The following is a 27593-nucleotide window of genomic DNA, read 5'->3' as shown; positions in this document are numbered from 1 at the left end:
AAGGATTAGCAGTTTCAAAATCGTCATAGTAGAGCTGGATCTGGAGAGCATGTTCTTGTTGTGAGAATAAACTGTGATTTTTGAAGTAGGAGCCGTCATTTAAATCTCTGTACAATCCCTCCATGTTTAGTTTTTTTTTCTGGAAACTGCTACAAAGTTCACTGTTTCGAAACATAGATGAAAGGGATCCCATGATAGGAACGTACATGAATTTATCATTGACAGGAACTTGCCTGTATGTCCCTGTTGTTCTATCTTTGCGTACATCAAAACGCACACCAAGAACATGCTCTATGGGTTCAACTATTTTCCATTTTTGCTCAAAATATCTTATCCTTTTAGATTCTGTGTTAAGACATGAAAATGGATTTTCAAGCTGATCAAAGCAATCCTCAACTTTTTCTAAGGTTTCTCTTGATGTATCAGTTGACAAACAGTCGACAACAGATTGTTTTGCATGTGCATGGATGTCATTAACCAGTTCCTCCAATGAACCAACTAAACACTGTACAGTACTTTCAGGAACTCCTGATGATTGTACTTGAGCAATAACAGAGCTGCACATATTCAGTATTTGCCTTTTTTCAACTGGAACCGGTGTAGTTATTGTCATGGGATGAGCCACATTTACAGGCTGTGAAACAGAGGTTCCATCGTTAGGTACAGGCTCAAAATTGTTGATGACCTCAGAGTGAACGCAGTCTCCATGTGCTCGGAATAAGTGCCGCTTGTAACCAGAGTACGTGTGAAAGATAAATGAACATCCAGGCTCTCCACAGGTCAAACGTAAAAACTTTCCTGGGTACAAACCATGCTGGAACTTCAAATGTCTAAATAACACTGAGCAACTTGTGTGGTGTATCTTGCAAATGTAACAGATGAACATTTCCAGTCAAAGTGCTGAATAGTGGATATCTTTAAACCGTACAGTGAAGACTTCCTCTTGTTTCATTGACCCGAGGACTGTCCTTCACGCTGCCAACATCAATGCCATACACTTGATGGTCTGGATGAATGTGTAGAAGTTGTCCAATGCCTTATCAAAGGACACGGCAAATTAAAAAATGTGCCTTGAAAAGTTTTGCCTTGTCAAAACCTGCATCTCCCATCTGTGTCACACAGGGAATGACCTTTTGATCTAGGACAATGTAGAAACTTTGGGTAGAAACTTTGGATGATGTTCTTTCTTTCTCCAACCCACAGGACGAATGGCTGAGTGGGGCCAGCCTTAAGAAAAGCCTCTGTGCTACCTCCCACCTGAGGGAGAGAAAGAAACCAAGTGATTCACATTAAACAAAATTGATAATCTGATGTTGAGGCATTGCTGTTTGAAATTATGACAATATTAAAATGTTTCACTCCGCGCGCACAATTATTTTTGTTTCAATGTGTACATTTAGTTTTAATAGAAACAATGACATGTCAGTCCTGCAACACCAAGCTTGTCTGGGATAGATACATCTGCTGCAGGTTGGATCACCTTGCCATCTTAAAATATCAGCCGTTGATAATTTGCATCTGTTCTCATCAAAAGAGAAATATACAATTCTAAAAAGCATACCTTGATGAATTTCATTAGGTGGTGAGCAGCATCTGATGTGCTAATCTTTGAAGACGTCCTTCCCTTAGATGTTGGAGTGAAGTGAAGCAGCAAAAGATGGCAGCCGCCTCGCAGTCCCAAACTACAGAATAGAAATTAAGATCATCACAATTACTGTCATTTAAAGGACCACAGCAGTCATTTTTCCACGTTATGTAATACCATGATGACATTTTAGACACCTGATAATTTTTCTAATAAGGCAGTTTTCCAGCGCCTTGGTATAAAAATTCATTTCTAGAGACTTAAAATCTTCTGGCCACCAAGTGAAGTAGATATCGAGTCATAACAATAGTAAGATTATGTAACTTTTTTTGTGTTCAAACTACATTAAATGTCATTTCAGGTTTAACATGTTTGTAAGCTTGTTTTCATACCATACAGAAATGAGTGATATATTGTGTTGTGGGAATTAAGCAAATGCTGTAAAGGCATGCAAAATCTACCATTTCCAACTTACACTTACCAGCCTCGTTAGAGTAACGCTGTGCAGAAATGAGCAGCTCATCCAATTCTGTACTCTGGGACAGATTTTTGCAATCTTTGATGATCCTTGGCTTGGAGAATGTTGGCCACTTTGCAAGGAACTTACCAGACACTTCCTCCCCAAAAAACAGCATTGTGAAGTCTTGGTCAATCTTAAACACAAAGTGTAACAACAGAAACAACACATTAACAAGAAAACAAACAAAGGAACCACAAAGCAGTCATTAAATTATTTTATGCCTTACCAAGCCAGGTGTATCCAGAAATCTTGGGAAAAGGTCCAGGACAGTAGAAGCTATGGCAGGTTCTTGAACCACTTTTTGCCTATGTTGAAATGTCACCTTCATGTTGTCTTTGACATGTTTCATGTCAGTTGAGTGCCTCTTCCTTGCATTTATCACCTGACAACGGCCTCACATTTGAACACAAGTTGCGAAGAGTCTTGGGGCTGTCTTGAAAAGCTGACTTTGATTAGTTCATCTCTTCTCGGGAACCAGCATATCACCACCTGCCAAGAGTAAAATAAGGTCCAGCATATAACACCATTTCTTTGCAAAATATCTAGCATGTCTAGTCCCTTTAGACTGAGTTAAAATTAATTTTGTTAAGAAAAACATCCTTGATCCATTTTTTAAGTAGTACAAGCTGTGTAACATGACTGCAATACAGTATTCTCTCAACTATCACAGGGGTTAGTAGGAACCATATTTCTATTTTATTATTTTTTATATATTTTAAGCGATAAAAACCCTCCCCACAAATATTCCTGACAATGTAGCGTTTGGTTTGTTCGTTTTTAAATTTCAAATATTGTATAACAAGACAAAACTGCAAATATGAACGCATCCCCCCCTCTCCCTCTTAACTAACCGATGCCTTTAATTGAACTACCAAATTAACACAATGGTCCTCTCTTTCTGGTCAGACACTTTGCAGCACTTCTGCTGTAATTTTATTCATATTTAACAAAATAAAAATGCAGAAATAAGTGTACACATTAGTTTTTGACTCTCACTGAACTAACAAAGCCAATCCCTCCACATGTTTGTACTCTCTTGTTACCTCGGCCAGGTCCGCGGCTCTGAACCGTGGTAATGACACCTCTGGCCAATACGCTGGGTTGTCGGGCTTGTAGCTTTACTGTCAGCGAACACAGTGTACAGTCGAATCTTAACAGTTTTCTTACAACCAGGCACTCATTTTGGCGGCAGTGGTTATTATTATATTTACATGCTCTCTTCTTCCATTTCTCATCGGTAACAGCTCTTACTTTCTCCCTCTCTCGCGCTCAAACACACAACGGGAGGGGCAGTTCCACACGTTCTCCCCGCAGCACGGACTACACTACCCATGAGGGCCGGTGTTGTGCCAAAAAGTGATTGTCTGCCAAAAACTGATTTCCAATGTTTCTGTGTATTTTTTATGTGTAATATCTTTACGTATGTTCGTAAATAGACTTCGGTGAACAGGGTTTACAAAGGGGTTATATAGAGAATTAAAACAATATCTGTTTTTCAAGTATCTTTACAACTCTCTGCTATTGTACTTACATTATAACCAATCCGGTCCTTTATCCCCACTTAAAATATTTTTACGGAAATATTGTAATATTTGCTGCCATTTCTGCTGTCCTCTTGGCCAACTTACTCTTACAAAAGACATTTTTAATGTTAATGAGATTTTTTTTTAACTGGATAAATAAAGGTTATATAAAAGTCACTGCCAAAAACTGATTGCGGCTTCTACCTTGTTACACGAATGTTGTTTGTGGCTCAAGATGACTTTATGTCATCCATGAGGGATGCATTTGACATATGTTTCACATATTATAGCCCAACAAGTTACTTATAGCAGTTTAAATACGAGCAATCAGTTTTTGGCAAATACCGGAAATCAGTTTTTGGCAGACAATCACTTTTTGGCACAACACCGGTAACACTCTGCCCTCATTGCCTTTATATTAAATCATTTTTGGCTAATGACAAAAAAAAGTCACTTTAAGGGCCAAATTGCATTATACTTCTTCACCTCACCTGACGTGGGCCGCAAGTGGCCTTTGGGCCACGAGTGGCCTCTGGGCCGCGAGTTTGAGACCACTGACCCTAAGGCTTTGGCAGTTTAATTCGAAAATAAATAAAAGGCATTTAATAAAAACTGAAATATATTAACATGTAATATTCATTACAGTCTGCCAATAGCCAGATTATGCTAAATGAATATTAGGAAAGAAACTGGTACTTTGCAGAGTTCTAGCTAGCAGTAGCCCAGCTTAACAAAAACAGTTAAAATTCAAATATGACACTTAAAGATGATGTATTTTGATATAAATACTATTTCTTTTACTAGTTATCATGTTACTTGTTCTAACATCAATCTAAAACTTAATATTTAACCGAATAAAACTAACCGCATCAGCAAGAAAAAATGGCGACCGAAGATTCTGGATTGCGAAGCTCCACAGGAAATGAAGGTGTGGTCTAATTTAACACCCACAGTGTTAAAATGCAGTAACGACTAAAATCTACACTTACACTTTTCAGGAATCAACTCCCGATGTGTTATTTTAACTCGATTAAGTGTTGAACTAACTCGGAACTCTGTTGAAATCTACTAACACTGAAAAATCAACACTGGCATTTTTGCTGTGTAGAATGCCTTGCAGTCGGTTCCCACAAAGACCACATATATTTGTCTCCATCCTGGCTTCTTTGGAGAACAGAGAAAAATAAGGAAGCATAGAGCCTGTGGGCTGAAGTAGAACATTGATTCTGAAAATCTACTTCTCCCCATGATGAGCAAGAGGATTTCAGCATTGAAGCACGCCTATATTTGATAGTTTTGTAGTATTTATCAAAATAAACCTCACCTGTTCATCTCACCATCCATGTTATTCTACACAGACAGCCTCATTTACACATAGAACACCACAGATGGTAATATATGGTCAGTAGCTGAGACCTGGAGATCATCACTGTATTGGGATTTCATTCTAGTGACAGTCAAGTCATAGACACCGGGCACACAATCTGTCAAGTGTAGCTCATAAAATACAAATTAGCTTTTTAATTAAGCATAGCAAAATATTCGTGTGTGACTTAACTCGACAGAACAATACAATGAACCTTTATTAGAATTTGAAAGTCATTTACAGATCCTCTTGATCTTTTACTTGTAGCTACAGGTGTTCAGTTATGCAGTTAATCGAGGGCTTATTTTGTTTGGAGAGAAAGGGTTTGGGGTGTTCTGTGTTACCTGTGATTACACCTGTGCACCACCAGGGTTTGTTGGTGTACACACACTGTGACGCACAGGAGAAATGTATAAATCAAAGCCCATGCTAGAAGTAATTGCGCACATGAATTATATGTGAGGTTCGAGGCTGTCATTCACATACGCTTGATTTCATTAATTAATGACCCTCTTTGTGGCTGTGCCTAGTAATTTATGAGTCACTTGCAAATGCACACGTGTGGTGCTTTGGGTAAAATGCCATATTGTGCATGTAGGAATCCAACTTCTTAACATCAACATATGTGTTTCTAACCCAAGTAAAGAAATATTCCTCCAGCACAAATATTTCCTCGGCATCTTCTTTAATGGGCATCCTCAGAATTTAAAAATATACGTTGAAATCTGTCTGTGGTTGCACAAATGCAGTTTTGATTGCTTACATTTCTGTAGGATTTCATAAATAGTCAAGGACCAAAATAGGGCATGGGAGCCTGCAGTCAGCACTGTTCTTTCATATTACAACCCCAGTCTACAAAAACCTGCTTCTAACACCTTTACAAACAAGGAACGGTAGAGCTGGGGGAGATTACTTTATTCTATGTCCCAGATCAGATTGTACACTGTAAGAATTTAGCAGTTACTGTATTTAAAAGAGCTAAAGAAATGGACTAAAAGCTGATGGTGACAGATTCCCAGGACAGTTAGTGAAAATCTGAATGGTGTTTGTTACACAATTCCCACAGAGTTAGGGATTATATTAAAACACATGCACACACAGACAGACACACACACGTACTAAATAAATACACATACTTTGACTTTGTTCTAGCATCTGTCAGACAGTAGACTTGTCTGAAGTCTACCAATCAGCTCTAACTTAGTGTGACTCTTCCCCTGTAGGGCTGCCAATCAGAGAAGCAGCTCATTAGCGGAGAAGCTGCTTATACTCCACTTGTGCTAAGTTTAAAAAAGCACCTCAGAAGAAGCAGAAGCAAAACGCCTGTCAATGTTCAGTTTTAACTTTTTGATATTTAAATGAATACGAATACGTTATTTGGACATCAACACCTACAGATGGTAAAGTTTTTTTTCGATTTTTACATTTTTTTAGACGAGAGATCAGAAAAAAACCATTAAATTTAACACTCAGACTTTTGTGGAGGTCATTATGGATCATTGATTTGATGGGCAGCGGGGGTTTAAGCCTGAGCTGTTTTGCAAAGGTGTTTTTTTTTTTCCATTTACTTATCCTCCCTTAATCTAGGACTTGACAGCAAATGAGAAACTAATGAGCTGAAGTTAGATACTGTCGCATAAGTTTATGCATAATTGCTAAATTTACTTAACCACTAGAAGGATTGCATTACACCCCAAATGTGCGTTTAGTATTTAACATTTTTATCATGTAATGCAAGAAATGCCATCAATATAAAAGCTTTCCCATCAATTCACATAAAAAAATGAAATTGCCCCTTCTGCTAACCACATAATTTACTCTTCAATCAAATCTCTTTCCTTTTTTAGGGACAACATGAACAGTAAATATTTGCGTTTATGAGGAATCTTTTGTTAAAATACAGCAGATTTACATTTTAATGTCCTCTGAGTGTAAACAAAGAGTTTCTCCTCCCTGAAGCCCAAACACTACTTGCAGATATCCCTTTCTCTCAGATATTTCTAAGCCTGTTTTTTGGCTACTTAATGAGCACACCCTGTGTGCAGCGATCACAAGATCAGCCACTGCAGCTAATCCCTCTTCAAAGTGGGTTGCAGCCTGAAACCTGTGTGCTTCTGCAGTGTTTGGTACCAGAAATGTACACAAGAAAATTTAACAGGCCACCCCCCCCACCCCCCCCTCACCCAGCCATACCACCAGTTACAGACACACAAGCATGCATGCAGCACACCCATATCTCTGTATGGTCTCATTAGTTTGAATCTCTTGGTTTAATTAATCACTAGTAGAGAGCTTAATTCATCTATAATTTCAGCAGAGTGGAGTTGATTAGTGTAGTATTTCCCTCAAGTTTTTGATTTCCTTTTCTGATTTTTTTTCTTACCCTGCTACCCTCCACCCACTGCAGCGTCTCTCTCATCTTTTATAATGGCAGCTCATCAGGAGCTCAGAGACAATCAGCAGGCAGAGCACCCTTGACTCCTTTTTGATGGTTGTGATTACAATGGCGATGGGTGCTTGAAGTTGCGGTCGTGGAATTAAGTGGATACACTCGTGTTTCATTGTTGCTGGCTGCACGCCTTCACATTTCTCCTTCAACTTTTTAAATGTATTTATTTTATGGACTGCTGCCTTTTATTAGCTCATATGGTGATGAGGGAGCCATACTTCTGTATGGCAAAGTTTCTAGAGACTTGATCCTTTTGCATGGGTGCACTGCTGCTTGTAGTACTGAAGGGTTCTTTTAATTTTGTTTTAATGATGTATGATGATGGACAACTACATGTTTTGGTGTTTGATTTGTTATTTATGGGGTTTCTGGTGGCTGTCTTTTTTATTGTTGACAGTTCACAGCTGTTTTCTATAGTTGTGAAAGAGGAATTTGTCATGATAGCATACTACTGAGACCACATCTACAAAAACAGCCCCATGGCAAAAGTTGAAAGTGCTGACTACAAAGGGACACGGACATTTTTAGTGGTTACAACTGCTCACACTAATTTGTGATTAAGGATAAAAATGATTTGTCCAGAAATATTAATTCTTAGTCTAGTGTAAGACTTTCTTTCATATTTGCAAATATCCTAAGCTGTCAAAGATCATAGGAATAGTGCCAAGTCAATTCCACTGTGTGCTTATGTGTGTCACTACTTTTTTCTGCAATGTTCTGTGTGACTTGCCTTCAAAAAGAGCGCGTTTGTGTGTGTGCGCGCGCATGTGTGTGTGTGTACGCACTTTGCCTGTCAGTGCGTTTGAGTGTCGTGATCCTGTGAGCCGTGAGAGAGGAAAAGGCCCAAGTTCTTTTTCCCAAGAGTCATCTGCCAATCATTTTCTGAGATTCTGCGGTAAGAAAAAAAATGGCGGGAAGGGTAAGAGACTGAGAAAGGAGAATAAAGGGGGAAAAGAAAAAGAAGAAAGTATCCCCGTAGAATGACTAAATAGACCTTCAGTGATCTGACACACAGGCCTGGAGCTGCATCCCAACTACGCTCTGCTCTGCACAGTTAAATATCCGCGCTGGGAATGCTGAGCTTTACCACGCTATTGATTTTAATCATCCTTTTAAAAGCTCAGACTTTTAAGAAATAAATAAAATAGGAGACCCTAAAGGCCTGAGCAAAAAAAGAAAGAAATGGAAAAGAGATCTTGTGAATCCGTAAGATGATGACTGATTGAAATATTTTTGACATCTCGAACATTCTCAGACCACTTTTGAGATAATTATAAGGATCTAAATTTACCTCCTGCTCTGGCCGCTGCTGACCGAGTCACAGAAGTGCTCATTAAGGGGAATAGATTCTTGACGTTCTCGTGGCTGTCTGTAGAGCCACTAATGAGGGGTGAAGCTTGATTGAAAAGCCTCCACTAGAAGTGAAATGTGATGGCACTTATACGACTGTAAGAGCTTTCAGAGCAAAAATCATGTGACGGACAATACGCTGCTCTGCTTATTCTTCGATGGCAGCAAGCCAGACGCGAAGCTATTTCCCCTGACAGTGTTCGTTTTCATCACCGCTCGTGTTTTTGAGCTTTATAAGGAGAAAATGTTTTTTTTTCAACACTTCCAAAACAGAACTGGGGGGGGGGACTCTGGCATATATCCAAGAGCCAATATCTCGTTTTTGGTCTGAGGGTCAGAGCAGCCATTTGCAGGGGAATCAAATATCAATTAATTGAAAACACTCCAAACCCTGATTTTCTTACAGTCTTTTAACCCAACGTCACGAGGTGTGTCAGTGAAAAACCTCTGTATGCCACACAAGACTCCAAACCTCTTAATAGACTAAAAACAATGCTAACATGTTAATAACTCATATCATTTACATTATCATAACTTATTTCTATCCATAACCAATGTGTCAAAGGGATGTCAAATGCTGTCATTTTTCTGTAAAGCAAATTTACCTTGCCTTTAGGTATAAATAAAGTTACCTTACCTTACCTTACTTTACAATACCTTACACTTACAGACACAGGGACTTTCTTGGCTAATAGAAAATTAATGTAAAATAAATCAGAAGCAGCCGAACAGTTAATGAGTCATTTATCAGAAACTAATAATTACTCATCCAGGACATTATTAATGGTAAGCAATAGCAAAGTATCAATATGCTTAAAAGGAGCTACTGAGCAAATAGCGGTTTTGATGGTTTACTTTACTTGATTGGACACAGACGCAGTAGTGAATGGTGACGTGATCCTAAAGTTAAAGGGAAAGCAACTACAGGGTAAGTAATCAGTAATTGATTAGAAGTTACTGATTTGTGTCACTCAGTGTTTGGATCAGAGTTTATCTGCACTCATTAAACAGTGAGCTATTAATTCCATTAGAGACGATTATGAACTGCCCAATGATTTGCTAAAATATGTTGGTAGCTTTTGTGTAAATAATCATGATCTATCAGATAGCCATGATTTTAACCTTGTTAAAGCCTCGTAAATTAGTCGGTACAGCCAAGGGGCAGGTCGTTACAACAAATGACTTATTCTCAGTAACTCTTTAATAAATTAGCTTAGCTTACTGTAAGGTTCACACGACTCTGTATTACTGGTTGAGTCAGCTCAGAAACATTAAGAAGCATGTGTATGTAACATCATGTAAACACTTCACGTTAAAATTCTACCTCTCCATTTGCCACATCTGGAAGCAAGTCACACGCCGTGACAAGAAAAATATAAGGAAATACTCTCACCAAATATATACCAATGTGCTATGGTATGTATATGTTATGCTTAAATATTTCCTTGCACAAATACGGTGAAACAGTAAACACAAATTTTCAAAGCAGAGATCAAAAAGGTTATCCTGACATACACATCTGTGTCGGTACAAAATTTTCCAAAGGTCATTGACTCAAATGTCACCAGAGGAAAACATGGGCTGCTCCAAATTCATAATCTAGTAACTGCAAATGTATGTTTGTAGCAGTCTGTCTAGTCGAGGTGGACATATTTTTACTGGATAAGTGAAAGAAAATAAATAGTGATGCTGGATGCAAAAGTCAGAGATCGGCCTATAGCCATTAGGCATCCATCATCATATGAAGGTCACAACTGGCCACAGTGTCGTGACCTTTCATTTAGGAGTTGTGGAAATATTTTATGCTGGACTAAAGTGGTAGAAATCAGTGATAGCATGAATGAACTATAAAGGTAAAATAAATATAGCGATGTAAACACAATAGCCTGGTCATTTTTAATCACATGATAGAACAGTAAACATTTGTTCTACAACATTTATACTCAATGGGAGAAAAAAGCACACGCACACGCTGTGGTCAGAAGTTTTCATACCTTGTTATCAGCGTGATGTCACCGTGATTTTGGGCTTTTAATCATTTCTTTGAATTTTTTTATTGAAGAATGACTGTACAGCAAACTTCTTTAATGGCTTTAAAAAGCAAGAATTTGGTTAATTTTCTCTAATGGCTCAGATATGTATATATACACCCCACTATTGTTTTCTTAAATGTCTTTTAGCAGATTTGCACTTCGACCACACATTTTGATATCCATCAACAAGATTCTGGCATGATTCTGGGTGGATACAGTGGGGCAAAAAAGTATTTAGTCAGCCACCGATTGTGCAAGTTCCCCCACCTAAAATGATGACAGAGGTCAGTAATTTGCACCAGAGGTACACTTCAACTGTGAGAGACAGAATGTGAAAAAAAATCCATGAATCCACATGGTAGGATTTGTAAAGAATTTATTCGTAAATCAGGGTGGAAAATAAGTATTTGGTCAATAACAAAAATACAACTCAATACTTTGTAACATAACCTTTGTTGGCAATAACAGAGGTCAAACGTTTACTATAGGTCTTTACCAGGTTTGTACACACAGTAGCTGGTATTTTGGCCCATTCCTCCATGCAGATCTTCTCGAGAGCAGTGATGTTTTGGGGCTGTCGCCGAGCAACACGGACTTTCAACTCCCGCCACAGATTTTCTATGGGGTTGAGGTCTGGAGACTGGCTAGGCCACTCCAGGACTTTCAAATGCTTCTTACGGAGCCACTCCTTTGTTGGCCGGGCGGTGTGTTTTGGATCATTGTCATGTTGGAAGACCCAGCCTCGTTTCATCTTCAAAGTTCTCACTGATGGAAGGAGGTTTTGGCTCAAAATCTCACGATACATGGCCCCATTCATTCTGTCCTTAACACGGATCAGTCGTCCTGTCCCCTTGGCAGAAAAACAGCCCCATAGCATGATGTTTCCACCCCCATGCTTCACAGTAGGTATGGTGTTCTTGGGATGCAACTCAGTATTCTTCTTCCTCCAAACACGACGAGTTGAGTTTATACCAAAAAGTTCTACTTTGGTTTCATCTGACCACATGACATTCTCCCAATCCTCTGCTGTATCATCCATGTGCTCTCTGGCAAACTTCAGACGGGCCTGGACATGCACTGGCTTCAGCAGCGGAACACGTCTGGCACTGCGGGATTTGATTCCCTGCCGTTGTAGTGTGTTACTGATGGTGACCTTTGTTACTTTGGTCCCAGCTCTCTGCAGGTCATTCACCAGGTCCCCCCGTGTGGTTCTGGGATCTTTGCTCACCGTTCTCATGATCATTTTGACCCCACGGGATGAGATCTTGCGTGGAGCCCCAGGTCGAGGGAGATTATCAGTGGTCTTGTATGTCTTCCATTTTCTGATGATTGCTCCCACAGTTGATTTTTTCACACCAAGCTGCTTGCCTATTGTAGATTCACTCTTCCCAGTCTGGTGCAGGTCTACAATACTTTTCCTGGTGTCCTTCGAAAGCTCTTTGGTCTTGGCCATGGCGGAGTTTGGAGTCTGACTGTTTGAGGCTGTGGACAGGTGTCTTTTATACAGATGATGAGTTCAAACAGGTGCCATTCATACAGGTAACGAGTGGGGGACAGAAAAGCTTCTTACAGAAGACGTTACAGGTCTGTGAGAGCCAGAGGTTTTCCTTGTTTGAGGTGACCAAATACTTATTTTCCACCCTAATTTACGAATAAATTCTTTACAAATCCTACCATGTGGATTCATGGATTTTTTTTTTTTCACATTCTGTCTCTCACAGTTGAAGTGTACCTCTGGTGCAAATTACTGACCTCTGTCATCATTTTAAGTGGGGGAACTTGCACAATCGGTGGCTGACTAAATACTTTTTTGCCCCACTGTATTTGACCACTTTTCTTGACAAAACAGACAAAGTTTATTTAAATTTCTTGTTATCTTATCACAAACCGGCCTTTTAAACATAGACCACAAGTTCTCAACAGGGTTGAGGTCAGGAAGGTCATTCCAGAAGCTTAAAGCGATATTGCACTTTTTCAATTTTTAAGTACTGATCAATCCAATGCGTGCTATCAGACAAATCCTATATGTACCAGTTGATCATGATCATGACTGAGAAGTTCATAAGTTGAGTCTTGTCAATTTAAAACACATTATAGAACCTTAAGCACTACTTATTAAAAGATTAACTTGTGAAGTAGCTGTTAAAGATGTATCCTGTGCAATCATCCCACCTTACAAAAGAACAAAGAATTAATTAAAAGCCCCAAATTACAGTGACATTCATCTCCATGATGAGTGTATGTAAACTTCTGACCACAACTGTGATCGTATTGCTCTGGTAACCTTTTTTCTGCTCCATTTTATTGCTAATAATTGTGCGACTTTGCTGGCAAAAGGGCTTGACCAGGTCGTTTTGCCGGTCTTACAATCAACCAAGCAACCACACAAAAACACACAGGATGGTTCCCCCAACACAGGCAAGAGAAACCAAACAAGCGTAACGCTTCACTTAATTTGATGTTAAAAAAGGGAAATGAAACCATAAATTGTCTACATGAAAAAAACTTAAAGGACAGAAGTAAAATATATGAACAAAAAACATCGAGAATTGTACTGAAAGTGAACTGAAAACAAGAACTACAGTAGATTACAATGATATTGTGTAAATAGCACCTCCCGGTTAGTAATTACACAGTAATTAAGAATTACAGACGCAACCAACTTAGTGTCAAAGAGTAACGTGGGAGTAGCGACAAAAACACTATGTAGCACAATAAAACTGAGAGAAAACTGAATGACAGGCTAACAAAGCAGCAAAGGAAATCTCTTCCATAAAAGGACCGGCTACGGTTGTCACATTTTTTTCTAACAATATTAAGTCAACTCTCATAAAGAGGATACCTTGAGAGCCCCAAACGCTCACACAATCTTGTGTGAGTGTTCTGGCTTGGCAGGGACTGTTCCGAAATTACACAGTGATTATCTCCAGCAGGAAACTTGCTTCAAACAGCAATGTCACCCACCAGCTTCTGTACCTTTAAGCTTCCTCTGAGGGCATATTAACAGAGCAGCAGGGGAGCAGGCGGAAAGCATTGGTCTGAAATGTATTTAAAAGTCTGCAATCTGGATGGGCAAACAAAGCAACAGCATTAAGCTGCAACCCACGCAACACACCTCGACCGGGGACTGAGCAGGAGCGCCACAGCAGCAGTGGTGGAGGAAGATCAGAGCTTGCGTGAGGTTTTTATTTTCTGTCGTGGCGCGTCAGTTAATTGAATTGGCCGCACTGTGCACACGAGGCCCTGATGTGAGGCTTTACGTCTCTTTAACCTCCTGGTTCTGAGTGGATTTTACCTATATGTGCTCTGTTTGTTGTCTAAATTCTGCTACAATTTATCGATAAGATGAAAGAATTACTTCATCTTATCACGTCGTAGCACATCCTACTAAACTTTCTCCATGGCTGTAAAAGCTCTGTGTACTTTAAAATAATGCACTTAAAGCACACATTGTGATACAATTTGCTGATGCAAAAACTAAATTCCCATGCTTTTCTTTGCCATACCAATAGTAACTGACGTCAGTGCCTTTCTATATAGCTCAAATATTCCTTTGTGTTTTCCACTCATTCGCCTTTGGCAAATGATCTGGAATTAATTTGTAAGGTAGGCTTATTGTTGCAGTCAGGCAGGGTTCGTGTCCACGGGGAGGAAGCCAGGGCAGCTCCCTGTGCTGGGCTTTAGACTCTTAGCTTGGTCAAGGTGACAGTGATCCATGTCTCTCTGGAGGGCCTCCATGTAGGATGTGTAGCACTATTATAACACTAAAAATACCAGTAGATTGAGAGATGGCAAGAGAGAAAGAATGGCGACAGGCGATGGAGTGGGGTAGACAGCTTTTGATGTAGCCTCAGCTTCGTGTTGTCAAGCCGTGAGGGATTTCACAGCTAGAAGTTAAGGGGTGATCATGTCTACAGGTTTCTGGTCCTAATGTGTCGTGAAAAATTCCAAAGTCTTCGTTTTATCTGACAAGACAGTTTGATTGAGAGATGTAGCACTGCAGCAGCGCAGCAGCCAGCGGATCGATTATACCCTCGTGTATTAGTTCACTGCAGAAATGTCATCTTAATGAAAGAAGAGACGAGAATGACAGTGAAAAATAACCTTCCTCCATTTGCGATTTGGTGCAGGCAGCAATGCAGTCATCCAAAACATTTTTTTAGTAGTTTTTTACTACAAAAGAACCAAATCTACAGCACTGTATAGAGTTTTCCCTCCATGAGCCACACTTTGATATGCCAGGAATAATATATAATCTATAAAATCTAACCAGCTCCAGACAGAAGTTAAACAGAAAAAGTTTGAAACTTATTTTTGGTTAAGTTACTTGTGCATTATTAATGCTCCATTACACTTTATAGACTTGGGGGGAAAAGGCTTAGGCTTTGAAATGATGCATACTTTTTTCTTTTTACATTTCAGCACACAGCCGTTACCACTGGGTCCTCTTTGAAAAGACCTCACAGATATGTAATTATTCTAAAAGTCTTCTACATAAGTGGTTTCCTGCTGGAGCAACTGTTGGCTACTCCTGGGGTAACCTCGTGTGCACTGGAGACAAACTGTCTTTGCAACATGCAAACTGGTTTTTGCATGTTGCACAACTTCTTAATTTCCTCAAATGCATGTTCACTGTACAGGAAGGAAGCAGTGAACTATACATTCATGTGCTGCATGAATAAATTTTCTTAATTTGGTGTTAAATGTGCCAGAATACAATGCCAATATACTGTAGCGGGCCATTAACCTGTCTCTGTTAAAGGTACACCTACAGCCATCAAACACTCCTTGGCTCTTGCTCTCAATGGGTGTACTTACCTCGCTCTCACAAATATAACATCTTTTAAGCAGGAGGTGTTGTCCTGTCCTCCAAACCATATCGCAGTGGCACCCTGTAGGGCCCGCATTGCCATATAAAAGATAATGGAATATAAAATTGTTTTTATATCCTCTGAATGTGCAGAGGCCGCATGCTGAAGGCTTTCCCCGCTATTGTTTTAAGGCTCATGAATCTTCTAAATCGCTGCCAGTGATCACGATGAATGAAACAGGAGAACATTTACACATCGTCTCACCTCATAACCCCTCCACAGTCGACTGGACGGCCCATGCTGTGGTGCTTAAGGTGGCTGAATGGTGCAGCTCACTGCCTTTTGGATCACTATTGGATTTCCCCCAGTGGTGCTACAAAACAGCACATTTCATCTATCGGACCCTTTGAGCTGGTGGTCTGCAGTCAGTGCTTGTGTAGGGCTTCAGCACATTTCATGCTGAGTCTAAGCTCAGTATGCTGGTATATGATGGTTGTATATGATAGTCACATACAGGTTAGTGGTTCATATAGACACATTTTGACAGTCTTTACGGTCAACTTAGCTAACCGGCGGCTAGCTCCAACTCCAAAAAGTGTCTCAGCAAAAAGAGCAAATAAGCGAGAAGTGTATTGACTATTATTGCTTTGATATATTATTCTAAAACTTTATGATGTATTATTTTATTTTCCTTAATTGTTCCAGAGTTTAAGGCCTTCATCTTCCTTGTTTTGCATGATTAATGACCAGTAGCTGCACTGGTTTAGTAAAAAGTGTTTATATTAACATCAGAGCTAACATTATATGCAAAACCATGCTTTACACACACAATTGGCAGAGGAACCTGTCTCAGCATGTGTAAGTGTGGGATTTTAGGGCTCCCTCTGGGTTGTTGACCACAGTCCAGGCTGGACGACCTCCGGCCGACCCTGAGCCATTTGAAAATATGATTGTAATCCTTGTGAGGATTTGACCAGGGTGTCTATTACCACTGTAATCTGTCACACTGGCATCCAATATTCATTCCACGTCCAGGTTAAGCTCCTCTTTCTGTCTGCACCACCCATCACCATGGGAGACGGGGAGAGGGAGAGGAGGGATCCACTGAAGGTGTTGGCATGACTAGAGAGAGCGAGAGAAAGCGAGAGAGAGCGAGCGAAAGAGACTGAAATTGAGAGAGCAATGCTTCAATCAAGCCACTGGGTTGGGGTGAAGAAATCTATTGTGGAACACAAGGTCTCATTAATGCAGCAGGGATAGCTTTAACCCCCAACCCCCACATCCTACACACATGCACATACACACTTATACACACACCTGGCTGAGGAGAGAGAGGTACAAACATGGAAGAGAAATAGATTTATATATATATAAGGAAGGGATTATAGATTTCTGCAGCGGAGGTGGGAGGAATTCTACACTGTCAACAAAAAAAAAAAGATTTCCACAAATGGTACAAAGTTAGAGACATTTAACACAGAAATCACAGGAGCTTCTTGATTCATGTAAAACTGATGCCCCACTCTACTTGTTTTATTGTAGATTTATTGCCACATACAGAATGATGGTGCATCTTTTCCATTTCCGCATGATTTTTTGCAGAATATGCAGAAGAACAATGTTTAGATTCCTTGAAAAATGGCAGTACAACCACACCAATACTGTTTTTGACTATCCCGTTGCTATATAATATCCTGTTTTCTAATACAAACCACAGATGGATGGTTAATGTCCAGAAATGTTTCAAATCATTTTTGGTTCCTTTGATCAAATCTGCAGAGGCTGGAGGGCGGGTCAGTGAAATAAACAGGCGTTCTGAAGATGTGGTATTGATGTGTGCTTAGTGATAAACTGCAGCCACTCATCATCTGTCTTTGTCTCTGTTGTTTGTTACAAGAACCCGCAAGGAAGGATTGCTCGTGTGTTTTGGTTAGATAGATGTCTGCCATATCTGCCATCATCTATAACACTAAATTACACATGGATATTACACTGATATGATGCGTGAAGTCTGTGACACAGTATCCACACCAGAGCATGGTTTCAGAGTGGAGTGATTTCATCAGCAAGGTCACTGGAGGTGTACCGCCTAAACTGTAAGATATTCACTGATTAATAACACTGATATGCAGTGATCACCTGATGAAAAGTCCCCCCATCGATTTAATATGCTTTATTTTTCTGTACTACTTCTAATGAAGTAGTACAGGTCCTGCTCCAGTAAGTTCCTCTTAAAAGAGTAAGAAAAAAAAGATCAGGCCACATATTAAAATTGATTTATTTCTCTTATATTTAAACACTGATCCCACTCTGAAATGAGATTTCTTAGAACATGAAACAAAGAACAGGAAGCAAAAGAAAAAGGGAGCGAGTTAGAAAGACGAATCGATGGAGTGTGAATTCAATTTGCTATCTGGGTTCCACGTCCAAGACATCTGTCACACAAGCGGATTGGTTTGATTGGTGTGAGCCCATCTATCAAGATGGCTTGTCTGCAGTTAGTAAATTTATATTCCCTCAGGTCCCATCCTCCATCAGTGGTTACTGTGTGGCCAGGCCAAGGCTGTCAGCCAGCATGGTCATATCTTATTTTAAAACTCAGTAACTTATCTGCTCTTCTCTTCTTTTGTGTATGAATTCGCCCGTCTGCTCATCATGCATCCGCTGAAGCCTCCGTATCCAACTGTTTGGGTCAAAGATCCCTTTGAAATAAGGTTAATGCGACCCTTTGTTGTACAGGTGATGAGAAAATGCTAACAGGAGATCATAACAGCATGCTGTTTTTTCCACTATAGTACAGCATAGATACACATGGAGAATTTGCATAAAAGTAAGAATATATTTATTTTTTCTAGGATAATTGGTTTTGTTAAGTTTAATAGGACGTTTTAACTGCAGCTGCTTAAATTCCTGATGATTGTTCACTAAATCGTAGCAGTTACCGAGTCACAATAAAAGATCCAGGATCTGTAATTTGAAGCCAAAATGGTGTCTTGTGTTACTTCTGTGAGTACAACAGGCAAATTGCTTAAACATATCTAAAAGCCTTTAGCCTGTAAACAAATAGGCAAACACTTCCCTGTGACCTAAACGCTACAAATAACGCTGGTCTGTTGAGTGCAGCTGAATGAGATGAGTCTAATTCATTACCCACTGTGTTGCAGCACTGCTGATTTTTATTCCTCTAGCCGGTTGGTTAAATTAGCCTGAGCAGTTTGACTATAATGGGGACAACACCAAAGGAATTTAGAGCAGCTTCCTGATATTATCCACCCACAACCACATACTTGGTGGTATATGAACACCCACCTGCAAACACAAACACACTCACATGCACACCACTGCTCTCTCACACTATATCACTGCATCACAGTGCTAATAATCCAGTGTGTTTTGGGTGGGTTGACTGCATCTCTATTAGTGCCAATTTGGCATGACCTTTCCGCTCTTGCTATCTCAGCGCTGGCTTTGTAATCTCCGCTGGCTGCCCCCCATCTTGGCCACTTATCATCACACTGGGATTAATAGAAACATCTTTTGTAATTACAAAAATGCTGCTGTTGTCGTGCCGGGTCCTGTCAGATGGTTAAACGCGTGCCAAACCATTAATTCACTAGTAAAGGCCTTAGCACTACCCCACAGTAAAACACAGAAATCTAGTATTGATCTTCATAAAGGCGTATACTCAGCATTTTATCTCCTTGCTCTTCTCTGGCAGACCAGTGTGGTTATTGATCTTCATAAAGGCAGTATTTTGTCGTTAGGCGAGAAGCGGAGGAGACAGTAATGAAAGGTTTTTAACCTGCGTGTTCAGGGGATCGCAGGACCACTGGTCAGGGCTGCAAGGTGCTACATGCAGCAGATTTTCAGCTGCACGGCCACAGGGATCGATAGGGATACATCTTTGTCTGATTACTGTGATGTACCGGCACTTTGTGTGAGTAGCCTGGGTGTGTGTGTGTTTGGATGTTACAGTAATAGCTGATCATTGGATCAGCATTATTTAGACTTAAAGGAATAAACAGGGTTGACCTCAGAGATGATATAGTTGCTCCCACAGAGACATCCTAAGACTGTTTACTTCAGCCACTGGCCTAAGCAAGTAAGTCACAGATGTGACCCCAAAACAAGTGCCTTTCAACTTTGTATAGCATGGCATACTATAAGCTGATGGGCATTCATGAGAAATTTGCTTCTTCAGACGTATTAAAGCCAAATCCTGCTCTAGCCATTTTGGTACACTAGGGAAGATCAACTGGCAGCTATGGGGCTGAAAAACACCCCCAAAAACCTCAAACTCCAATGTAAAAGTGCCAAAGCCAGAGTTCATTACTGAGCAGATGCCAGAAATGAACAAATTCACAGCCAACCAGCATTTTTGGTCTCTATAGCTGTTTGATCTCCACTAACACTCAAATATAACCATTGTTACTGGGTGGTCGCAATGAGCCACACAATTCATCTAAGTTGACTTGAGTCACTGATTAGTCATGATGGCTTGCTTCATACTTAATTTTGCTAACAGACCATCCAAGAAGTCTATGCTCAGGTCTTTTCTAGTGTCCAGACCACCATAGTGTCTGGAGATCCACCGTGCTGAACACTTCACCCTCATATCTACATAGATTCAATTCAAATTAATTCATTATTATTTATGTGAGCACTTAGAAAAAAGGAGAAAGGATTGGCTATAAGGTAATGTCAATGTGAAAGGTTTAAAAAGTGACGTAGCGTGGATGAGATTCAGTACAAAATCCTGCTGATAATATGTCTTTACTTGACTGATGTGTTGAATTCGGTTCAGAATGACATTCACGTCTGATGGAGTCTATTTACTACAATGAGCTAATTAAAAAACTAAATTCTGCAGGAAAGCAAGTAGATAATGACTCAGTGTAAGAATGCATAGTATGATGTCAATAGCAGCATTCATTATAACTAAAAACATAATTTAATAGGAAATAGCATAAATAGTTTAGTTGCTATGTTAGAAACAGCGGGAAAATCTACAACAATAAATCCAAATTTTCTTCCTTCTTGAATCTTATATGAGCTCAGTTTTAGGTCTCTCTCAATAAATACACATTCCCAACAAGCCATAGAAACACAACTATTCTGCATGCCAAGTATGTTTTTAGAGACTTCCCCCACCCCCTAATCATGCATAACTGTCACATGTGACTTATTACACATCTGTCTGTGGCTGCACGGTGCACCAGATGCTGCAGTTAATGCCACACCTAACCTTCCGCCATTAAGTCGGTATAATAAAACCCAAGTGGAATTTTCCACTGCCAGCCTGCCTTCCTCTGTCACCGCTGTCCAGTACTGGGAGAAGCCTGTAGGGGATAGCCCAGACAGGATATTAATGGGTCCCTCCAAAAGTCAGAAGGCCTGACAGAGCCCTGTTTCATTGTCACCTTGCCTTGGAGGACGAGGAAAAACTTGCAAAGCTTATTAGGTGAATAGAGCTGTTTCTCACTCTAACTTACTCGATCTCTGCCTCGCCGCTTCATTAGACTGTCTTACATCAGAGACCCGCTCCTGTCCCTGTTTCCTCACCACATCGCCACACTCACTTCCACACGCACTCACACACACAGGGTGACATCTCCCACCTAATCAAGTAGTGGATTATCTTGTCCTGATAAATTGGAGCTTGTAACACTTGAAAGGTCCTCTTGGAAGAGTGCCTCCTCCCCCTGACAGCTAGATCGAGCCCCCAGGGAGCAAGGAGAGAGAACATTGCCTGGTAATGATTTGTGGTAAATCGGACAAATGTTTTTGGAGAGACCTCTTTCAAGCAAGGAGCTTGATGAATTTAAAGAATGTGAAGAAACTCTGGAAACCTCAAGAGAAATTTCTGATGTGAAAATTATATGTTATGTGTGCATAATTATTTTTTTTTTGAATGAAGTTGATAAAAGTGATTCAACTGCCCACAAGATTTTAATGAATCTTTTAAAGAAAATGAAAAATAAAGTCAGACAAATATGAAGGCCAAAGGAAACTGAAAAGAAAGTCACTTTTTAGGAGATATTTCTTTTATCATATAATTTTGTTATCTTTACATAAACTCTTATATGTTAAAAACAGAACAAGATCATTTTCCCCACATATCACTACAGACTGAAGAATAATTTTTCATGGCCCAGCTTATCATTAGCTTATCCAGGCATGGCTGCCATATATAAGCAGGGGTTAAAGTGGCATTTGCCAGGGAGAATCCTAAGATCTGCTATAGCCATGTGGTGGTGCAGCACAGGGAAAAGAATCACATAGGGAATAAAAATGCAAATTTGCATAGTGAACTCCAAGTAGATTTGTTTTCTTTGCATACAGGATGTGATCAGCTGACCTTGGATGCTGCTGCTCTAAAGTCTCCTGCTTCTTGTAGATTTAATTGAATTAACTGACATATATAAGCAGCCCAATCAGATCAAACTTAAATGTCTGCTGCTTTCAATATAACATAACATTGACCATGAACACCACAGCCTGCTCTGCACCACTCCAACCCAGCATTGTAAACCTTACACAGTACTGCAAACGAATTAATTTAGCCTCCATCAAGGAGTACTCAAGGACCCTTCAATTTAAGTTTTTTCAGAATGTAAAAAAATATAACTTCTGCAAAACATCATAGACGCTGTCTGACTTATCAAATGTCACTGTGCTGTTTTTATCTTTGAAAATAATCTCTTCTTCCTCTCCTGTCCTCTCTTACTGACGTCTTTCTCCATCTCTTAGACTGAACTGATCACACATTGTTATTTTGTTTTCTCCCTGGGAAATACAGTGTTTGCAGACACACTGTGGTCCAGACTGCACAGAAACATTTGGTGTTTAGAAGTATTTGTTGAGTTGTTTGAAAAATTTATAGTTACCTGCCAATTTAAATGTTTCTCAGATATGCTTGCTGATCTAGTGTTAGCCAAAGCCCTCAGCTAAAGGACAAAGTTCCACAAGTACAACTTTATTGACATGAAATCATGAAATCATAGTGACAAAAAAAAACAAAAACAAAAGAAAAGCATGGGTTGTCATACTTAGTACTATGCAAGTATCTCCATGACATCAACTGGAAACAATGCCAGACAGCAGCACTCAAAAAATGAACTCTCTTTACAGTACTATGTATTAAGCTAGGTTAGCTAGCTTAATGAAATTTTGTTACCAATTAATCAAAGGTGCTGTTCTGGATAATTCTGGTCCACATTAACCAACCCAGTATCACAACATACTGTGTACAGATGTGTATAGACACGCCAGTCCACCGTGTTCATGTCACTTGTCCATTTGGCTATTCAAAATTTGAAATGTACACCCATGCAGAAGTTGCATTACCGGCAGAAGGAGATAATATATTTAAAGCCAAGAAGCTGAAGTGCAGAAAATGTATGAAATACATTGCAGGGTCCTTAATTGCTGGAAACGATTAAGCTAGGCAGGCTAGGCATATATATATATATATATATATATATATATATATATATATATATATATATATATATATATACATATATATATATATATATATACATATATATACTAGGGGTGCAACGATACACAAAATTCACGGTTCGGTTCGATACTTTGGTGTCACGGTTCGATATTTTTTCGATACAAAAAAAAATGTTCATACCTTTTTAATTTGTCATTTATTAAAATTATAAATATATATTTTAACTCAAAAGTACAGTTTTTAAATTTAACCCTAACCCTTGTGCGTGTTTTTTATTTTGACAGCGAATGCGCACCTGCGGACCACTTATGTGCAGCCCTGGTTATTTAGCTCGTCATATCGCAGCCACAGAAATTCTTTTGTCCATGAAACCATAAAGCTGCACTTTCTTTTTGCCTTATAGTCTGATTTGTCATAACTTTTCCGTTTTGTGGTAAGCTTTTCTTTGGCTGTCACTTCTTCACCCTGACCCGTCTTATTTGGCTCAGCAGAACAAAAATATATATCTGTCTGTGAAGGTTCTCAGTCATCCAGGTCATCGTAGTCAAATATATATCCTGCTGCTTTTACACACGCACTCACATAACGCTCAGCGATTCTCTGCATCCTCTTACATGTTTAAGCTGCGGGAGATTTCACTTGTCATGTTTGCATAGTAAGCTAACGATTAATAAGACGATGTCAGAGGAATTGGTGCGCAAATTATCATCACTCACCAATCAGTGCTGTCGCTCTCTATACACAGTTCGCGCTATTGCAAAGTGAAAGCAAAAAACAAGCGCAAATTCAAACGCGATTTCAATATGTCACATATTGACAGTGGCTCACCGATGCCAATGACATAATTACCCAGCTACATTTCCGAAAGAATGCAAAAGCATTGACATATATTTTTCCTTCCTACAATAGCCCGAAGGGCAGGGAAGAGATAGATTTTGGTAGCCCGACTGGAAAAATCGCTATCCCCAGGACATCGGGCTAGCGATATTGCGAGCCCTGTATCTGATTGAGGAATCACTCATCTTTGGAAAAGAGAGTTTATTACAGAGAAATGTCTCTTTCCAAAATAAAAGCTATACTATACGCTTCTTCTGGGCTATATTCTCAGCAGCATATTAAACATATCAGGTCCCCATAAGGAGAATCATGTGCTAACGGCTGTCTAAATGACTCGGGTAAAGTTTGTAGCATGCTTGTCGTTTTTGTCTGCTTCCACTTGTCTTTGCACTAGGATGATGTCGGCGTAAATGTGCAGTCATATTCGTTGTGTTCCCGCTAGTGCTTTCAGGTTAATCTCGTTGAAATGACCTTAACGCCACAACACGGCAAATCTCCATTAACGAGCTACCCCTGATCGCCCCGTGCATGGGGCTAGACGGCCAACACGTTAACGAGCTAACTGCGCTAACACACTAGTTCCCACCCATGTAATTGAGCATTGCGTGGCACATCCAACATACTGTTTTACTTTTGTCCATGACGCGCTTACCTTCAGGGTCATACGTCACATGAAAACCAAAATAGTTCCAAACGCCACATCTGAATGAGGGTGGGGGAGGTTCAATTTGCCATGTTGCAAGGAGAGCTTAACTTCTGTCTCGCTAGCTTGCCCTGCGCTCTTCCTTCTGACTATGCTGTCTGTGTTGAGCGCTCAGTGGATCTGCGCTCGACAGTGCAGCCTAGGCGGAGTAGTCGAACGCAGATTCACTGAGCGCTCAACACAGACAGCATCGTCAGAAGGAAAGTTGATAAAATAAATTACAAATTTTGTATTGTTCGATACATATGCATACCGAACCGAAAGCACTGTATCGAACGGTTCAATATCGATACGAATATCGTTGCACCCCTAATATATACATATATATACATGTAATGTCTGTTTAAATGCTTTCCTTTGATTATTTTCGTGTTGGCTTGAATTAAAATATTTCCCTCTGCTGTTACTGCACCTTACTGCAACTTCTGCAAGCGGGAGATTTCACGTTTTGTAGAGGCATAGCGTGATGGACACGGTGGACCAGCGTGCCTGTTATACACTTTGCATGATATCGGGTTGCTTTAACCCCTGATAAGCATGCTTCAGGGACTTAAATCCTTATTTGAGGAAAATAGTCTAGAATCCTTGCTATAGTTTTTGTTTTTGCCCATAATGTCATTAAAGGGATGTGTTTTTTTAATGTTTAAATATTTGTGTGGGAACAATGGCCATAGTAAGGGTTCAGTGAGAAAAATAGTAGTTACTTGATGCACCTAATTATTTACACAAGCTTCACAATTTGGTTTGCCAAGTGATCAAATTTTAGTGGCCACCTCTTTGTTCCACCTGGCAATAGGTTGTTGGCAGACTCTTAAATGATAAATGTGCAACACAAATCAGTGTGTCTTTGACTGCTTCTAATTGTATGCCCACTACTGAGACAACCTCACTCTTTTCCTGCTTGCCTTTCATGAATAGCTCATGTCTTCAAAAATCGCCAAATATCTTGGTGTTGCATGACATTTACAATTCAACTATTATATAAAGTTTTCTGAATAATCAACTCTGACAATGGCCTGATTTGTTCTTGTTAGTTGTTGTTGTGAGCAACATTTTTATTGCTTTCTCTTCTGCTCTTTGTTTCCTCTGTTCCCCTTATGTAGGAAAACCCTTACATGTGTAACAATGAATGTGACGCCACCACTGAAGAGCTCGCCCACCCCCCAGGGCTGATGTTCGACACTGAGGGCCGCAACCCCACAACCTTCTGGCAGTCCACCTCCTGGAAGAAGTACCCAAAACCCCTACTGGTCAACATCACTCTATCTTGGAACAAAACCATTGAGCTGACTGAAGACATTGTCCTCACCTTTGAGTCAGGCCGACCCGAACAGATGGTCCTAGAAAAATCACTAGATTATGGAAAAACCTGGCAGCCCTACCAGTTCTACGCCACTGATTGCTTGGACGCCTTCACCATGGAGCCCAAGACGGTACAAGACCTAACTCAGCATACCCTGCTGGACATTATCTGCACCGAGGACTACTCACGAGGGTACGTGTGGAAGAACGACAAAACTGTACGCTTTGAGATCAAGGACCGATTTGCACTGTTTGCTGGACCCCGGCTCCACAACATGGCCTCACTTTACGGCCAGCTAGACACGACCAAGAAGCTGAGGGACTTCTTTACCATTACTGATCTGAGAATCCGCCTGCTCCGGCCTGCCACAGGAGCAACGATGGTGGACGAGAACAACCTGTCCAGATACTTCTATGCCATTTCTGACATCAAAGTTCAGGGCAGGTAAGACATAAAATAATCTGTACAAATACTGTTTGATGGACTCAAGGCTGGATTACCAAAAACGAAAAGGGGGTTCCAACCCATGAGCCTCAGACTGCAAGGGACTTTAAAAAAGCTAGGTCCAGTGTTTGTCTTAACTTTGATAAGTGAGTCAGTTCAAATTTTCATATAAATTGGCAGTGAATCAGTTATCGGCCAGCAGGGGCGTAACAAAAAAGGTGCCCATATAGGTTAATCTAACAATGAGTTGACTCATTCATTGTAAGGATCCTTTTAGAATCGACTGTTTCATTTTTTTTCTATATTTTCTATATTCATTATTACAACTACAGTGCAGCTGCCAAGAAGTGAAGAAAATGTGTTGACTGTTGTCCATTCTTTCCAATTAGGCAGTGGATCTATAATGTTGTGCAGAGTTCACCAGTTGTCAGCATGTCTTAATTAACCAAGCAGCTTACAGTTTGCTGAAGCACTCTACTTTAGACAAGAATTCACTCAGCTGTCTTTTAGCCCACGGAGCACATCAGATGTAACATTTCAGCCATCAGGTCACTGTACGCTGTAATTAGTGTTTGATTTACAAAGTCTCTGGAGGGTCATATAACATCAAAACAAGACTCCGCTGTAGTGTTAGCGCAAAGGTTAACGAAAGCTTCCCCCGCTTCGTGACGCTATACTACAAGAGTCAGTGAGGCGTCGACTTAAGTGGATCTGTTTTACACCGTGTAGTTTTTCAATTTAACAGACGTGAATGCGGTAGTGTGGGTGGAGGAATGAAGATTTAATTACTCATGTTTTGCTCTTCACATGTGAGAGACTCAGCTGTACAGAAGCACAGTGTGCAGAACGTCACAACAATTAGAGGAAATATGTGGAAGTGTTGAAGTCGGGCTGGCACACAGCAGTGCGTGTATTGCAGCTTTTCTCAGCCTCAAGACAGACTTGGAAAGAGGACTAGAAATATAAACATCAGCAGTGTCCTGTTCAGTCTCATCAAATAATTGTTTGAGCCAGTGTAGTTGTTGGGGAAAAGTAAATCAAAAGTTCTGAATATGAGCATCAACACTTGATAGGAATTTAGAAATGGCGTCATTCTCATCATACTCGTGGCATTGCATGTTTGTGTGGCTCTGATAGTATTCACGTTATATTGCCAAATGCCTTATGATTCTCTAATTTGTTGATTTGCTTAATATGCTATTGA

The 27593-nt window shown here is 40.1% G+C and overlaps 1 protein-coding gene and 1 long non-coding RNA gene across 5 annotated transcripts in view; one reads left to right on the top strand and one right to left on the bottom strand.

Moving 5' to 3' along the window:
• The window catches only part of ntng1a (netrin g1a), a 130532-nt gene that overhangs the window by 41385 nt on the left and 61554 nt on the right, over positions 1–27593 (top strand). For all 4 annotated transcript variants that reach the window (XM_085467748.1, XM_085467750.1, XM_085467747.1 and 1 more), the window contains exon 3: positions 25746–26389. In XM_085467748.1, coding sequence (XP_085323874.1) covers positions 25746–26389 — 644 coding nt within the window. The remainder of the gene's footprint in view (positions 1–25745; positions 26390–27593) is intronic.
• LOC146701343 (uncharacterized) lies at positions 5–4728 on the bottom strand. Its single transcript, XR_014922177.1, has 5 exons — positions 4494–4728; positions 2332–2594; positions 2067–2238; positions 1562–1682; positions 5–1257 (listed from the first exon to the last, which is right to left on the bottom strand). It is a non-coding gene; the product is annotated as an uncharacterized LOC146701343 (long non-coding RNA).

Source organism: Copadichromis virginalis, linkage group LG9 (assembly GCF_057382275.1).
Source record: "Copadichromis virginalis isolate Kocher_CV1m ecotype Utaka linkage group LG9, C_Virginalis_male_GT1.1, whole genome shotgun sequence".
NCBI lineage: Eukaryota > Metazoa > Chordata > Actinopteri > Cichliformes > Cichlidae > Copadichromis > Copadichromis virginalis.
Note: the sequence above shows the minus strand (reverse complement) of the source record. Positions and strands in the feature narration are given on the sequence as shown.